This window comes from Rosa chinensis, chromosome 1, assembly GCF_002994745.2.
Source record: "Rosa chinensis cultivar Old Blush chromosome 1, RchiOBHm-V2, whole genome shotgun sequence".
Lineage (NCBI taxonomy): Eukaryota > Viridiplantae > Streptophyta > Magnoliopsida > Rosales > Rosaceae > Rosa > Rosa chinensis.
This window is the reverse complement of record NC_037088.1, coordinates 4,096,608-4,114,332: the sequence shown is the minus strand read 5'-3', so window position 1 is coordinate 4,114,332 and position 17,725 is coordinate 4,096,608. Positions and strand designations below refer to the sequence as shown.

The 17,725-nt window shown below is 38.1% G+C and overlaps 1 protein-coding gene across 2 annotated transcripts; it reads left to right on the top strand.

Moving 5' to 3' along the window:
- Positions 1–10,504: 10,504 nt before the first annotated feature.
- Positions 10,505–16,082, top strand: LOC121051037. Of its 2 annotated transcripts, XM_040512870.1 has the most exons (7): positions 10,505–10,587; positions 12,287–12,457; positions 12,546–12,715; positions 12,813–13,022; positions 13,490–13,636; positions 14,221–14,648; positions 15,720–16,082. In XM_040512870.1, exons 3-7 carry the CDS (start codon positions 12,676–12,678, stop codon positions 15,891–15,893), a joined length of 999 nt encoding a protein of 332 aa, XP_040368804.1. In that variant the 5' UTR covers positions 10,505–10,587; positions 12,287–12,457; positions 12,546–12,675; the 3' UTR covers positions 15,894–16,082. The 2 variants fall into 2 exon arrangements, with proteins under 2 accessions (XP_040368804.1, XP_040368803.1); XM_040512869.1 differs by having other exon boundaries at positions 12,546–13,022.
- Positions 16,083–17,725: the final 1,643 nt, after the last annotated feature.

Sequence of the window (17,725 nt, the reverse complement as noted above, 5' to 3'; positions counted from 1 at the left end):
GTCACTTGTATGTTTTCTTGGTTAACCGATGGCATGACGATAGCGAAACATGCTTATTTTTTCACATCACGTTTGTAAATATTCCATCGATGGATGTGTGTGGACATGAGATAAAAAAAAAATTAATTTTAATTACAAACACATTGACCTATAATAATTTTCCTCCTAAAATTGTATGACTTATACATTACATTTAAATTGTTGAGGTTCATTCTAAAGCAACTATGAAGTGGAAAATGAATTCGGAGAAACCAACCGCTCGATGGAGAGGTTGTAATGTTTTACGGTGGTTGTAGAAAATTCAGCAAATTTGATTCTCGTTTCGAATTCGATCAACTAGGTCAAATTTAGTTACTCTTATAGACCTATATCTATATATCATACACTCCAAAGAGCAACCCTATCAATTCAAAGAAAATGAAAAAATGGACCGTTGGATGAGATTATTACAATAAATTATTAGTGTGGTAAAAAATTTAGCCAATTTCACCATATTTTCGAATCCGATCGAATTGGTCAACTGTCGTCACTTGTATGTTTTCTTGGTTGACCGATGGCATGACGACCGTGAAACGTGCTTATTTTTTCACATCACGTTTGTAAATATTCCATCGATGGATGTGTGTGGACATGAGATAAAAAAAATTAATTTTAATTACAAACACATTGGCCTATACCAATTTTCCTCCTAAAGTTGTATGACTTATATATACATTACATTTAAATTGTTGAGGTTCATTCTAAAGCAGCCATGAAGTGGAAAATGAATTCAGAGAAACTAACCGCTCGATGGAGAGATTGTAATGTTTTATGGCGGATGTAGAAATGGATAGATTGTAATGTTTTATGGCGGTTGTAGAAAATTCAGTCAATTTAGTTCTCATTTCTAATTCGATCCACTAGGTCAAACTTAGTTACTCTTATAAACCTATATTTATATATCATACACTCCAAAGAGCAACCCCTATCAATTCAAAAAAAAAATGGAAAAACCGACCGTTGGATGAGTTTATTACAATAAATTATGAGTGTGGTAAAAAATTTAGCAAATTTCACCATATTTTCGAATCCGATCGAATTGGTCAACCGATATGTAGAATATATATATACACTAATGCACATATTCTATATAGAAGTATAAGAACTTCCACACACACACACACACACACACACAGATATATATATATATATATATATCTATATATATATATATATAAACACACACACACACACACAATATATATATATATATATACACACACACACACAGATATAAATCTATATGTATGTTTGTGTGTGTGTGTGTGTGTGTATATATATAAACACACACACACACACAGATATATATATATATATATATATATATAATATTTTACTGTCTTTTACGGGCCGGGCCTAGCGGGCCTTTAGCCGGCCGGGCAGGGTTTTTGAGGGCTTTTGGCGGGCCGACCCACCACCCACCGAGGCGGGCTTTTAGCCCTCAGGGCAGGCGGGTCTCCATCGGCCCACTTGATCCGCGGGCTTTTTGATGAGGTCTATCCTGAGTATTCAGGAATCGATTCCTGATAAGGAGGTGAGACCTACATTCATTCTGATTCCTTCATGTGTTAGTAAACGCAGGAATTCTTTTACCCGGAATCATTCTGATTCCTTTATGTGTTAGTAAACGTATGAATGTTTTTACCCCGTAATCATTCCTTTTCCTTTCAAGTAAGTAAACGTGCCCTTAGTTTAGATGCAGCTATGCATCTTGCCGTATTTTTCGCTTTGTTCCATTTCAATGTGTGTGTATCAATACATTGTACTCCTTAATTTCATTTAGGGTTAATGCTCATACACCCCAAATCCGGGAAAATACTTCTCATACACCCCAGTGTATTATTTTTGTTCCCCCTTACACAACATTTTCTCACTTTCCTTCCTACCTACCCATTTTTTCAAAATCCCTACCATGAATACCCTTTATTCCGTTCTGTAGCAATTTTCTTTAACGTCTTTGTCAGAGTCTGCATCTGCATATGTCTCTTTCATATAGTTTGCTATCTAATTATGTTTAATTAACGGTTTTAGAAACGTGGTGGGCCCATCAGAGTTTATATTTGAATATATATGTATATATATGAAATTGACAATCATCCTCTAAATTCGAAAGGTAAACAGTACAATTTACTATTCATAATACCGATTGTAGACAGACTTGAGTTGATTGCTATCTGCAAAATTACTACTAAAGAACTGCAGAAAGAGAGAGAGAAATTAAGAAAGTTGAGAACCTATAGAGATAATCTGAGTAGAGACTCTCCCAATTAGTGGAATATTATTTATAGACTACAGACTAGAATCTATAGAATAGAAGAAGAGATAGATAATCTCTTGGATGTTCTTGAAGAGGAACAAAAACCTCTTGATTATTTGAGCATTGGTTAGATCCGCACATCACTGGTATCAGAGCTTGTAAAATAGCTCAAGGAGAACCCCTCCTTAATGGGGACTATGTCCGAATTGTTATTAGAGAAAATAAATTCTCTTCTAAAATCTTCTGATGAGAAATATCAGAAGCTGTTACTAGAAATATCTAGATGTCAGTCGACTCTAGAAAAATTACCTGCTATAATCCACCAATTGGAAAGATTGGAAAACAAACTGGATTATATCAAAGAACTTCCAAAAACGGAAGAAGAAAAACTGACGAGTGTCAGTAGAAAAATCAATGAACAGCAAAAAACGCTGGAAAAGATACTGAAGGACAAGAAAGTGCCTACAGTAAAAAAGAAGACTAATGGGTTCAAACCATTAGAAAAACCAGACTCAAATCGTGTTCCAAACATGATTTTTCTGGAACCATCTGCTAGTCAGACTAGTATCCGGTATGAAAACCCAGAAAAAAGAGAAATGAAGATGTTAAGCATCTTTGGAAAAAAGAAAGGAGTCCAACTCCTGAATTCTGAAGAATTTGAATATAATGAGATCGAGCATGAGGTAAAAAACGCCTCAATTCCAAAGCTAGATTTCAAACAGATCTACAGACGGGGAACATTTGACCTGATGGACAGCCATCATTTCAAAGTACTTGAATTCACAAACCCCTCAACATCTGGAGAGACAGATCTCTTGATGATCACCCCAGCTGAAGTTGCCAGAGCACAAGCAAAGAAGTACCAATTTATGCACATTGGAGCAGTCCAAGTCGGCATAAAGCTTTTGGCAAGAGAAGGCATCAACAGCTCAGTCCTATGTGTCTTACAAGACAACAGACTGACAGACTTCCAAGCTAGTCTGTTGGGAACTCTAGAAGCAGCACTGTGCAACCAAGTAGCATATTTCAACTGCTTCCCCAACTTCACCACCAGCTTGAAGGATGCAGCCCACTGTCTCCGACTGAGAGTCAAGACAGATGACATATCTATGAAAGAAGATATGCAAGAATTGGTGATAGTATACAGAGTGTACTATAAACTGATGAGCACCACAGTAGAACCAAAGACACGGATCTCCAACATCCCTGGTCTAACTACTGGATTCCTCACCAGCCAGAAGAACCATTCACAGCAGATTCACAAAGTTGCTTGGAATGAAGTAACTTTTCCTATTGAATGGAAATTAACCGGTCCGAAGCTACCAGCAGAAAGTGCAAAAGCAAAGATCTACTAGAGTAGAAGAACTGGAGAAATCAGCCTCAACTTCGACAACCACAGAAAAAGTGATGTCGGTCCTGAGAATCTTAGGATAAACAACAATCTTCTGAGAAGAAGCTACAGCACCAGAGAAGCCGGTGTCAGTGGTACAAAACCCACTATAGAAGAGCCAATAGCAGAAGAAGATCTGGAAGCTGATCTAAACAGACCAGTCCATATGCTCAGAGCTGAGAGGCTCTATGATCTTTATAAAGAAGCTGAGAATTGTGAAAGTCCTGAATGATTAGAAAAACTAATCGAAGAGATGAAAGAGTTCAAATTCAGAAAGACGAGAAAAGTCTTTCCCTATCAAGATATTGAAATGGAAGATGGAGAGAGCTCCAGAACTTTCATAAAAAAAGAAACAAGGGAAACAAAACTCCCAGTTCAGAAAGCCCCCACGGGTAAAAAAGGGGAAAGAAATTCCCAAAGATTCGTCCCCGAGGACAATCTGCCAAGAGTTCCTATCACGAACTATGGCATATGGTTGGATCTAGACAAGAGTCTAGACAAAAGAAAAACCATTGACCAATGGGTGGATAGCCTGATGATGGCTTCTGCACTCACCCTTGGCAAATTTGAAGCACCAGATTTGCAGGTGTACTATGAAACTACTATCACCGGAGTGGCAAAAAAGTACTATCTGTCATTCAAAGAAACTGCCAGAGGAAGAGACTGGCTTGAAGAGATCAAGAATTCAAAGTCTCCGTATGATTTTGCAGTACCCCTGTACGATCAGTTCTGTGGAGATCTTTCAAATCTCAGTGAAAAAGCCAAAGAAACGGCAAAGTCGAATATCTATGCGCTCAAGATCTGCGACATGAGATACTTCGAAGAATACCTGAATGAGTTTCAGGAATATTACTGTACAATTGGTGAACTAGAAAATACTGATCTAGTTAATCTGTTGCACAGAAAGCTCCCTGAACCATGGAGAACAGCTGTGAGAGAAAGCATAGCTGAGAAACCAATTGAAAGATTTTCAGTTGGAGGAATTGCCGACAGAATCAGGCAATTACTGAAGGAGCAATGCAAAGCCAATCTTAGAGCAAAGATGGCCAAGAAGCAACTCAAAGGAGTTGAAAATTTCTGTTATGGAATACTGGATATGCCCACAAACTGGGGATGCCATGAATCCAAATTCCACAGAAAAAAGAAAAAAGAAAAATATTACTCTAAAAAATTTAAAAAGAGTAATCAGAAGAAGAATTGGAGATTCAAGAGAACTTCCAATTACAAGAAGCAACAAGATGAAGATCCTAAAAAGAAATTCTTCAAGAAAAAGAAGAATACTCATCAGCATAAACAACAAAGCAAGAAAGCTTGCAGATGTTGGTTGTGCAAAGCTGAAGGGCACTATGCCAATGAATGCCCAGAAAAGGGTAAAAGATCTACTAAAGCTCTCTTTGAAGAATATGAGCAAATAGTAGAAACTGCAAACATGAAAGGCTATGAAATAGTCTATTCTGATGAAGAAGAAGACGACATGTCAGTCTACTCTGCCTGGTCTGAAGAAGAAGAAGAGTCATCAGATGAGTCTGAGATAGATTCTGAAGTAGAGTACTTCGAATCCAGACAAATGAATGTTTTGACGATCAAAAATTGGGAAGAAAGCAAGACAGAATCCTTCATGTCTTCTTATCAGGTGAACCCTGGTTCATTCATTTGTGACTACTGCTTTTGTCACGAAAAGAATGGTCTCCCTATGTTTTGTGAAGAGTCTAAGAAGACTTATCACAAAGAATGCTTCATAGCTGAAGCAAAAAGAAAAACCAAGAATGGTCTTGTCAGCCAGTTGGTCGAACAAGAATATGAAGAGTATCTTGCTGAGAAAAAAGCAAAAGAAGTTGAAACTCTGTTCCAGGAAACCATGGAACCACCATCAACTACTCTGTTCCAGGAAACCATGGAACCATCTTCCTCAGAAATAAAGGAAGAAATCATCGATGAAGAAAAAATCGATGAAGATATTGAACTGGTTGAAATACCAGAAAATGTAAAACTGGTGAAACAACCACCAGAAACTGTTCATCTCTTAGAACGACAAGAGGATACTGCAACCTGGGATCTACTTGGTCAACCATCCGGTAAGTTTGACTATAAAGTCAGGTATGACCTCCGTCATGGTTCAGCAATCCAGAAGTCGAAGAGATAGTTCCTACAGATTGGGATGATGATTCTGATAAATCACCCACTCAGGAACATGTTCCAGAAGAATGTAAACCATTCATTCCAACGGAACAAGCTCAAGAAAATGAGCTTCATCAATCGAAGGTCGTCTCTACCAGTAGATACAGCAACTACATAGAGATTGGACTAAAATTCCCAGATCACAGAAAGTATCATCTACATGCCTTTGTAGATAATGGATCGGGATTTACTGTTGCAAAGAGATTTGCAATTCTTGATGAACTCTGGAAAGAAGATAAGAAAAAGTCAGCTACTGGTGTTACATTTGATGGAAGTCATCTCACCATGAAAAAAGTAGCAAAAAATGTTCATATCACCATTGGTGGAGGAACATTCATCATCCAGAATGTTTGGCAATCTGAAGGCCAAGGATCTGATTTCTTGTTGGGAAATGATTTTATTCTCCAACAAAGATTCATTCAGGATGAAGAAGCGATAGGCTTCAGAAAAGGAGAACGGGTGTTCTGGGCAGACCGACTCACACAAGCAAAAAGTGTGGTAGGTCCCGATTTTACTACTCAGTATCAGAGATCGCAACAGAATAGTGGTGATCTTACCCCCTACAAGCCCAAATTTCAGCCTATACTCCAAATCAAACAACAAGAAGAATTGCTTGTTGAAGAATCTTCAGAAGCTAAAGAAGAAGAAGAAGAAACTAGTGAAGATGAAGAAGCTAGTTTCATCCATGAGCATAACCTCAAGCACTTTCAGAACACGCTTGAGTCCCAACAAATTCCCACTCTTGAAAAAAATCAAGAAACTACTAGAGCAGAATGTGGATACAAATCCTCAGAAGTTTTGGGAAAAAGACCCAGTGGTCTGTGAATTGAGATTGCATGACATGAACGCTATCTGCCATGTCAAAGCCATTCCTCAGTACAAAGAGGAAGATCAAAAAGAATTCAGAAGTGATATTGAAGATCTCCTGAAGAAGAGATTAATTCAACCCTCCACTAGCCCTCATCATGCTCCAGCATTCTACGTGAGAAATCATGCAGAGAATCTACGAGGAAAAGCTAGAATGGTTATTGACTACAGAGATGTCAATAAGAAGACTGTCAAAGACAGCTATCAGATCGCTCAAGTCAGAGTACTGATCAACCAGCTCAGAGGAGCTAAAGTCTTTTCGAAATTCGATGCAAAGTCGGGTTTCTGGCAGGTCAAGATGCATCCTGAGAGTATTCCTCTCACTGCATTTGGAACACCACAAGGCCATTACGAATGGTTAGTAATGCCTTTTGGCCTCAAGCAAGCTCCCTCAATCTTCCAAAGAAAGATGGACAACATCTTCAAGCATGTAGCGGAGTTCTGTGTCGTCTACATAGATGACATCCTGGTCTTCTCCAAAAACAGAGAAGAACACATGAAACACCTCCATGAGGTAGTAAAGCTGATAGTTCAGCATGGAATTATCCTAGGCGAGAAGAAAATCTTCTTTATCCTTGATGAAGTTGATTTCCTAGGGATAAACATCAAGAATGGAGTCATAAAGCTCCAACCACACATCCTTGAAAAGATCTGGAAGTTCCCAGACAAAATTCCTGATGCTAAGAGTCTAGAGAGATTCCTTGGTGTCATAAATTATGGGAGAGATTTCATTCCCAAAATCTCAGGGTTAACAGCAATGTTATCTCCCAAGACAAGTTCCAAAAGAAAATGGATCTTCACTGAAGATGATGAAAAGATCGTGAAGCAGATAAAAAATCTCTGCAAAAACCTCCCTCCTCTTCAACAACCAGAAGAGAATGATGAAATTATCCTAAAAACAGATGCGAGCGACAATTACTGGTCCGGTGTTGTTCTAGCGAGAGCGCTTGGAACTAACATTGAAAAGATCTGCAAATTTTGTAGTGGCAAGTTCAGCCCTGCAGAACTGAATTATCCCACAGGGGAAAAAGAAATTTTAGCTGTCAAGAAAACGATTTTAAATTCTCCAGCATATATTGGAAAAACCTTTACTGTCCGCACCGATTGTGCCAGAGTAAAGAATTTTAAAAATTTTAAACTTGACAAAGCTGCTGATAGAGGAAGATTAGCAAACTAGCAATTATTTCTTAACCAATATGATTATACTGTTGAATTAATTGCAGGTAACAAGAATTATCTTCCAGACGCATTGACCAGAGAGCTGGCAATGTTCAGCCAAAGAGAAGACGACGAAGGTCGTAATCCCAGAAGCAGAAGAGCTGGGAAAGAACAGGAATCTGAAGAAGATCCAAGAGAAACCAAGGAGAAAATCCTTAAAAGGTTTCTGCTAAGCTCAAAAGGCTTAGCCCCAACTAATCAATCCCAGGGTAAAGGATTGGCTAGCCCGTCTCAAACGGCAGACGGTAAAGGCACATCAAGACCGTTGATGGCTGCTGCTTTGCCAAAAAGAAGACCAACTCCTAGTGGAGTTATAAATGTTTTTAATTATGAATCAAGAACTTTTGACACTCCTGTGTTCAGAACTGGCAGGAGGCTAGCTTATCACCAGAAGGCAATCCTGGATAATCTCTTATTTGCCTTTCAAGAAAGAAGCAGTGGTCTGATGTTTCCAGCCCTCTTTGCATTAGCTGAAGAGCTTTACGCAAATGGTAGGCCACAAGGTGAAGAGCTTCATACGCAGCAGAGTGCTGTCAGAAAAGAAAAACAACTCTCCTTCCTTGAAAGTCCAGAAAGTGCTAGGGTCCCTATCATGGCACTCAATGAATCAGACTGGCATGAATTCCATAGTCTGATAGGAAGGCATAATCCGGAGAACCTAGTTCCTCCAACTCTCTTTATTGTCTCAGGACCATATGTTGGAAGATACATGGTAAATGTTCAGAGTGAACATCCCCAAGAACACAAGCTTTGGCTTGTTGAAAATGGTTTTGTTCATAATCTGTGGACTAAAACTAATGATGATCTGAAAGGTTTGCCGCCTATTATTGTCAATACAGTCAAAAATATCAGAAGAACTGACTGTACACTTCGTCTGAAGTTCAGATCCACTCCTCCAGAATGGATCCAGAAGGCAAACGGTGAGGTTGAATATATTCCTCCATATCATTATGTGAGAATTATTCAAAGAAGATATCTTCAACCAGCCTGTGTAGCATACAATGGTCAACCAAATTCCAGCATCCCTTGGATGAAAGCCATGGCCCTTGACTACATCAAAAAGATCATCTCTGAAGATGTCAACAATACCTTCCTGGCAGCAGGAGAAAAGACAATCATCACTGCTTACGATCATCCTGACGTAGTCAGCGGTGACTTATTCCTATCTCTAACCAGAAAAGAGATAGACTCGACAATGGCATGCATGCGCTGGGTGGAAAAGCTTGAAAATGACAACCACCACAAGATGTATGTTGATACAGACATCGAGGATAATGCAATAACAACTCGCATGGCCCAGATAGATAACAACTCCTTTGTCTTTGGCCACCAGTCTGAAACAGACGAGAACATGTGAAGCTACAGGTGAAGAATCAGCACCAAAATAGCAACTGTAGACCTTTAGACTTTTCTAAAGCTACTTTTGCTTTTTCTTTTTCAAAAGAAAAAGGACAAGTGAAAAACATTTCACTTATCACCTTTTGCTTTTCCCTGACCGACCTCCACCAGCAGGAGCACTCAGAAAAGCAGGAGTCACGGAGTTGTTCTGTACATTTTGTATTTTAAATTCTAGTTTGAGTTCCGCTCCCTATATAAGGAGCTTTAGCTTCTCTTAGAAGGCATTCGAAACGGGAGACAGAAAATATTCTCTCAAATAAGAAAGCCATAGTAGCAGAGTACTTCCTTTCCTGTCTAGGTGTGAAGTAGTGAGCTTTCAGTACAAGTAACTGTCCTCATTCTTATGGATAGCTAAAAAGCTTTTGCTGTTTACCTGAGAATGAGGCTCTGATTGTTTAAAGTCTATATGTATATTTGAATAAATAAATTCAGATGGATGTTCACCCACTTCTTTAACTTATAAAATCAGCATTATGTTCAAATCTAAATGTCATTATCATACTCATCTTTGTCATGCATAGTTTACTATGTATAGTTTAACATTCGAATGCATGCATCTCATGGAAATCTTAAAGTTCTAAAGCTTTACTGTTTATCCGAAAGAATCAGTTTTAAAAACAGAAAAAATTAGGACAAGCTAGCAGCAGTGATTCCGCCCTGTGAGTAGCCGCTTAGACAAGGAGTCGTTAGGCGAAATGTGGCATGTTGAAGGCTAGTCTTATTTTTGTTTTGACGTTTTTTTTACTGTTCCTTTTTGCTAAATAGAACTGTAGAAAAACCTAAAGGTCAACATAGGATACATGAGGCATTTGTCTGTTTAAACCATCCCTATTAGTCTTTGTCTTTCAACAACAGTGTAATACCAAAGTGTTGGGCAGTTGGGAAAAATACCAATGATTTTTGCGTATACGGGAAAAGACTCTTTCATTTAATATGATATACTACTTGTCATCAAAAAATTTTATTTTATTTTATATAGCCATCAATCATGAAGCGTTAAGAGTTGACTTATATAAAAATTTCAATAATAAATTTCAAGGGTCGCTGTGGCAGGTCTAATCGAGTGATTAGTGACAGTGTTTTTTATTTTTTATTTTTTTATTCTTTCTTTCTTTCTTGGACTGGCCCATATATAAAAGGATCGGAGGGCCTTCCTGATCAAGAGTCTCAAATCCTCCTCCTTGGTAGCAAGGTTTGCTGCTTTGTACTGATGTAGCAGTTTCCGCCACTTTAATTCCAGGTATGCATGCATGGTTTCCTCTAGAAAACGAAAATGAAAAACAAAGGAATTGCTTTTAATAATAGCTAGCTATATTAACTGTGTCATATTACATTAGTCTTTCTCCTTACTCTTTATAAATGTAATTTCATACGTGTAATTAATGAACATATATATTCTGGAGGAAGCTGTAGTAAGATATGCAGCTGCTGCGTGTTTCCCGATTGGTGGCCTACTGGCCTGAATAGAGTTTGTGAATCAATTCCTTCAGCAGTTGTACCCCTTTAGCTTCACATATGGATAACTCACAATTTTGTTTATTTTATTTATGGAGAAACTCAGATTATAGGTCCTTCTACGTACAGTCCAAACCAATTAAGTGTTCAGCTATTATATGAGGACTAGCCTAAAAAAAGAATTGGCATAAGCGATGGAGACCGTAATGGGCGTTAAAATTGTCATATCCCGACGGTTCTTGAAAGTTCCGTCGAATTATAGTTTACAGGGTCCTTAAGGTAATTGTCATTGGCATAAGCAATGGAGACCGTAATGGGCATTAAAATTGTCATATGCCGACGGTTCTTGAAAGTTCCGTCGAGTTATAGTTTATAGGGTCTTTAAGGTAATTGTCTCAACTCTCAACTGCAACAGTGATGAAGCTAATTACACCACTTAAAACAAGATATTGTAGATGACCAGCTGGGTTCCTACTTCCTAATAATCTATGCACGTACTAATCAAATAGAAACAAAGACTTTTTTTCATAAAGAGTAAATAAATAAAATAAACACGCACACACGAATATCATAGTCTTTCTGTGCTATGACTAATCACAAGTGCAGTTGAGGCCTTAGAACGGTATTCTTTGTGCCGTCCAAATGATCTGCATGTGTATGTGAGAATTCCTATGTGCACAAATTTATTGTTTAATCGGTTAGACCTTTGAAATTCTAGATCATTATTTTTTTCCAATATAACAAAAGAAATATGTACATGACGAGTTATTTAAATAACAATAATCTATGCACGTACTAATCAAACAGAAACAAAGACTTTTTTTTTCCTAATAAATATTTTCCTAAAATATCTATATATGAATATTTATAGTCTTTCTCTGCTATGTTTAATCACAAGTGCAGTTACAGCCTTAGAACGGTCCAACGGTATGTGCGTGAGAGTTGCAATATATATATACACACACACTGATTGTTTAATCGGTCAAAGCTTTGAAATTCTAAACCATTCTCTTCTTTAAATATGACGAGTTATTAAAATAAGCTATTAATTTTAGACCCGTGGATTTATTTTCACTAATTCCTATCTTCTTCATTCCGATCTTGATAGATATCTGATCATTCATATCAAAAATAAATAAATAATATAATAAAATAAAATAAAAACATCTTGAATGCATTAGTTTATCAATTCAGAGATACTTCGTCTACCAAATGGAAATGAGTTTCGTACAAGAATGTCCAATGTCAGATCAATGATCATTTCACAGCTCTTTACTTGTATAAGTAGATAATCATTTAACACACACAAGGTCTTGCTTTGGCTTGTGGCTTTCTCACCACCGTCTCACAAATTTAATCCTTTTTTTTTTTTTCATCACGTACAGATACTAAAATTTAAATTGCTTTTAATCGATAGACTTATATATAAAGGTGAGTTTGATCCCAGGAACTGACTTCTCTCTTTAATGGCATGTTATCCAAAGAACATTTCATGGCCGCAGATCCAGATTTCAAAAAACATTTCACACTGTCGTTACAACGACCACATTGTTCCAAAATTCTAATCAGCTGCTCACAAACAGACGATGCAGCGCATGAGATCTGTGACGAAGATGATACTACAACACCTTCCCTTTATACACTGGAAGATTCACGTAATCTCCTCTCTCACTCACTCTTAACTGTCAATTTTATTGAACCTACACTGATATATAGTTTGCATGCATGGCTTAATTAATACAGCTGGAGCAAGACAAATATACTTCAAGCAATGTGTGCCCCTATACAACGCTGCACTAATAGGTGATTGGAAAACTGCGAAGCGAATTATAGAGAAAGATAAGTCTATTTTGGGCGCCAGTATCACGAAAGGATGGCAAACTGTTCTTCATGTTGCGGCAGGAGCAAGACAGGTTTGTTTTGTAAAAAAGTTGCTGAAATTGTTGAAAGAAGAGGACCTAGTCTTGCAAGACCAAAATGGGAATACACCCTTTTGTTTCGCTGTTGCAGCTGGAGCGGTAAGGGTGGCTAAGATTATGATACAGAAGAATCCAAGGTTGCCGGAAATTCGGGGTGGTCAAGGAATGACACCTCTTTACTTCGCCGCTTTGTTTGGACATGGCCATATGGCGTCATATCTGTACCCGCAACTTATACAAATGGTTGACGAAGGGGAACGAGCTGGCATATTTTTCACTTGCATCAACAACAGTTTATATGGTAAGCACTGTAAGGTTCTATTTGTTTCTAAAAGAGAAACAAAGAACGGGGGTATTAAATTGATTTCGTGAAAGAATACAACGTACTCTTTGTTTGTTTGATGAAAATATCCCTACGAATCATTTGTCATTACATACATATGAAGCTTTACGAGTTTGTGGCAAAGGCCGGATATACTCAAATCCGAGTACTTCAATGGTCATGAAGATTCCAATTTAAGATAAATAGCACTATTTCGTTGATGATGATTTTGTTCAAGTTTCACGATGAGTTTTAGTTACAAAATTTTCTCTATTTCGAAAATACATCGTAATTTTTCCTTAATATTTCACGTCAAACTATGTTGATAACAATATATAAAGAGGGTACTCAGGTTTAATTTTCACAAGGGCTCGGAATCTTAGCATGGCCCTGCTTTCAGTTCAATCTGGTATATCAACTCTTTTTTTTTTCCTTTGATTACGCAGGATTAGCCTTGAAAATGCTTCACGACTACCCGGAGCTTGCAGTGGCTCGTAACAAGAATAATGAGACAGCTTTGCATTTGTTGTCTCAGAAGCCATCGGCATTCTCCAGAAAAAGTTCGGGAATATGGAAAAGCTTCGTACACTATTGTAATTCTCTTCTCATTGAACCTCAAGTTTCATCTACTCATGCCATGACTTGATCACAGTCGCTTCATGACTTATAATGTTTGAGTCCTGCATCTTATTTTGTTTCCGCGTCGAATACTAATGCACTCTAACCCGATCTCTTTAATGCATCAACAGAAAACTCTGCACTATATAACCTATCGTATATGTTAATCGTATTTTCTTCTTGTTGATTCCCATACGTACTGTGAATTAAAATTAAACTTCAGACTTTGCTACCAAAGAGAAACTAAGACTAATAGTTGAGAGAGACTAGAAATATATACCATAAATCCAAGAATATGTTTAATGGATATTATATGCAAAATACAGTTATTCTCTCTTCGTTAGCAACTGACGAGAAGACCCCAGTCAATCACCTTTAGGATCTTGATCCAAGGGGAGAAATAAATTATTTTAAGTTTCAGCTGATACTTTTCCACCCTTGGATCTAGATCCTAGAGTAATTCACCCCAAGGTTTTTCTTGTCAGTAACTGAGAGGAGGACACTGCTGATGTTCAAAATAATTTAAACATCTAACTATTTGTTATTTTGCTTTTTCAAGGTACAAATAAGGGAAAGTTGAAAAATACTCAAGGACTCCAATTACTGAAACGCCTTTGGGAAGAAGTTCTATGTAAAAATGAAGGGATTGTTACCGACGTTATTAGAAGGCCTTCACATGTATTGTTTATCGCAGCAAAAGTAGGAAACTTCAAGTTCGTGGCTGAGCTTCTTGGCTCTTATCCTGATTTGATTTGGGAAAGAGATGACAAAAATCGGAGTTTATTTCACATCGCAGTTATGTACCATCAAGCACGTATCTTCCATCTAGTACATAAATTGGGTTTATACAAGGATTTCATACTCTCTCTCACAGACGACCATAACAATAACATTCTGCATTTAGCGGCAAAGTCTCCACAGCATGAACTGAATACTGTGTCAAGACCAGGTTCCCGTCAAATGCAGAGTGACGTACTATGGTTTGAGGTAAACATCAATCGTTATCTCTTTATCTAAGTTCTAGTTTCATAAGCCTAGACCTAGATAATAGGTTGTAAGCTCAGGTGGACTCAAATAATTAAGTTTCCCGGCCAATTGAAACCCTATAGATTTAGCCTGCTAATTACAAGACTTCCGATCCAACTACATTCTACCAAGATTACATATGGCATTGGTTCAAAATTAGTGTACTAATGTGACATAATAGACTATACACTCTACCAAGATTACACATGGTCATTGGTTCAAATTTAGTTTAATAATATAACATAATAAACTATTTGACAAAAGAGAAACAGCTTAATAGCCAATTTGCTACCTTAGGTTTCACCTTAGTGTCAATTTGCTGCCCTAGGTTTTTCACAATTAGCCAATTTACTACCCTAAGTATCATTTCTACCAATTTGCTACCTTATGCTCTCAAAATTAGTCAATTCACTACCATTTTGTCATATCAATTGGTTGATTTCTCCTTTCAAATATTGATTAATTTTGAAAATCTAGGTAGTAAATGACTAATTTTGATAGCTTTAAGGAAGGATGTTGGTTAATGTTGAAAGCCTAGAGTAGCAAATTTGACATAAGGGTAGCAAATTGGCTAAAATAAAACATAGAGTAGCAAATTGACACTAAAGTGAAACCTAGGGTAGCAAATTGGCAATTATGCCAAGAGAATTTAATGTGGATGTGGTAAGTAATGATACAGAATCATGTGTATTCTAAATTTAGCAATTGTATAGATAATGACGTGAAACAGGTTGTTGCACCTAAACCTATACCTTCATTACAACGCCAGATTGAAAGTCTAGCTAGGTTAGAACCAAAGTGCCCGTGAAACCCTCTAGATGTTCTCGTACTACGTATCCCGCTTTCTATACTGTAAGACTTTCTATCTAAACCAAAATATATTCAAACCGTTTAATAGTATATAACTTATTGGACTATTTCATTTAGGGTTTAGATTAATGCAAACGTAGTAAGTACGTGGTTTAGAACGTTAGGTTTAGCAACTACATACATAATGACTTCTTTTGTAACTTATTACTAACTACTGTGCAGGAGGTGAAGAAGGTTGTTACCCCTTTCTACATAGATATGAAAAATTCAGAAGGTAAAACTCCTAGAGATATATTTAGGGAAGAACATGGAGGCTTACTGCAAAGGGAACAATCGTGGCTGAGAAGTACGGTGCAGCGCATTCAACCCTCGCGATTGTTGTCATTTCGCTTTTAGCATATTCGGGATTTATTGATGATAGCGGAACTCATAATGAAAATAGGGTTGATCGCATATGTCTGAAGTTGCTTTGTTTTTCTTTTTATTCTTCTTCTTGTGTAAAAGCATATGTCTTAGAATTGTGCTACCTATATGTGGATAGGTGCTTTTGTTTGATCCTTGTATTAAACTTTCCTTTCTTATATATGTCCTTGACACAAAGCTTGACGTACTGTTTAAAGGAAATAAAATGTCAAAGCCTATTTCAAGGATTCTAGGTTTCTTCCCATTTTATCTTTTGGCTACCGGATATCATTTGGTTTAGTAAGTCTTCTCATTGTAAGTAAGGTGTTATGATACGTTGGATTTTTTTTTAGGGCCGTGACCACTTACCCAATTTTAGACTCAAAATTGCCCACTTACTCCACTAAAAGTTTTTTAACCCCATCTACCCAATCCAACAGTGTGTGACAGTATTGCCCTCATACACACTCTCTCTCTCTCTCTCTCTCTCTCTCTCTCTCTCTCTCTCTCTCTCTCTCTCTCTCTCTCTCTCTCTCTCTCTCTCTCTCTCTCTCTCTCTCTTCCTCTCCTGTCCTTGTTCACGCCGGCGTCCATGCCGCACCGGATCTCCGCCTCCTTATCCAACGTAGACGTTCGGCGAGCTCCCTCTCCCATCCTCTGTAGACGAATTAGTCGAATTTGGATCGCATTTCCTCTCATAATTCAAAACCCTAGATCTCCCCAATCCCAAATCCGCCCTATTCTTTCTACCACTACTACTGATGTTTCTACTTCTCCTCCACCTGGCCAGCAACTCCGACACCCAGCAATCGGCGCAGACAGAGACCTGGTCGGCGGCAGCAGACAACGACCAGGACCAGACGGCGGCGCTGCGGTACTCGGAATCACAATCCCGGTGGACTCGCCGCTTGTACTGGCGGCAAGAGAAGCAGTGGCCGAACGACGAGTCTTTGAAGCAGTAGGAGCAGAGCTCGGTGGATTTGACGCGGGCCAAGCACTTGTTGCAGAGGAGGACGATCCGCCACTCGCTGTAGAGAATCTGAAGCTTGTTGTTCTTGGAGGATTTGGCGAGGTCGACTTTGAGGTGGCAGCAATGGCACTCCGTCAGGTTCGGCAACTCCCGAGTCTTCTTCTTCTTCTCACTGCTCGTCGTCGTCATTGAAATTGAAGAAGCCCCTTTTGCTTTGGAAATTTTGGGGAAGACGATCAATTTAGGGCTCCCTGTATTTAATTGATACACCAACACGATGTCGTCTCGGCTTTTTTTTTTTTTTTTTGAATGTCTATTGGATTGGAGGCCAATGATCTACTATCTATTCAACAATGTAAGTAATCTGACATTGCAATGTAACTGTGGTGTTTGTTTGATGGTCTACTGGGGGGCAGTAGACACATTATTAGCCCCCAGTAGACTTTGTTATGAGGGACAGGGATCACTATAGTGTGGTGTTTTGATAAGTTACATGTTGTTTTCTGTGTATTAAAGTCAAATTATCTGTGAATCCTACAAAAATGTGCATTTTTGGTGGTCTATTGGGAGGCAGTAGAGACATTGGACTTTGTATTGGGGGCAATAATATGATTATTGGGAGCTAATAATATGATTATAAATTGATCAATTGTTCCTGTAGTGTATTCATTTTGGTTTTGGGAGTTCATACAATTCACTGGACGGCAATAATATGATTTTTGGGGGGCAATAATATGATTATTAGGGGGCAATAATATGATTACTGGGGGGCAATACTACGGTTACTGGATATTATTAGGGACCGGTCGCCGGATTCTGGTCACCGATCGTCGGATTCCTGTCACGGTCACCGAAT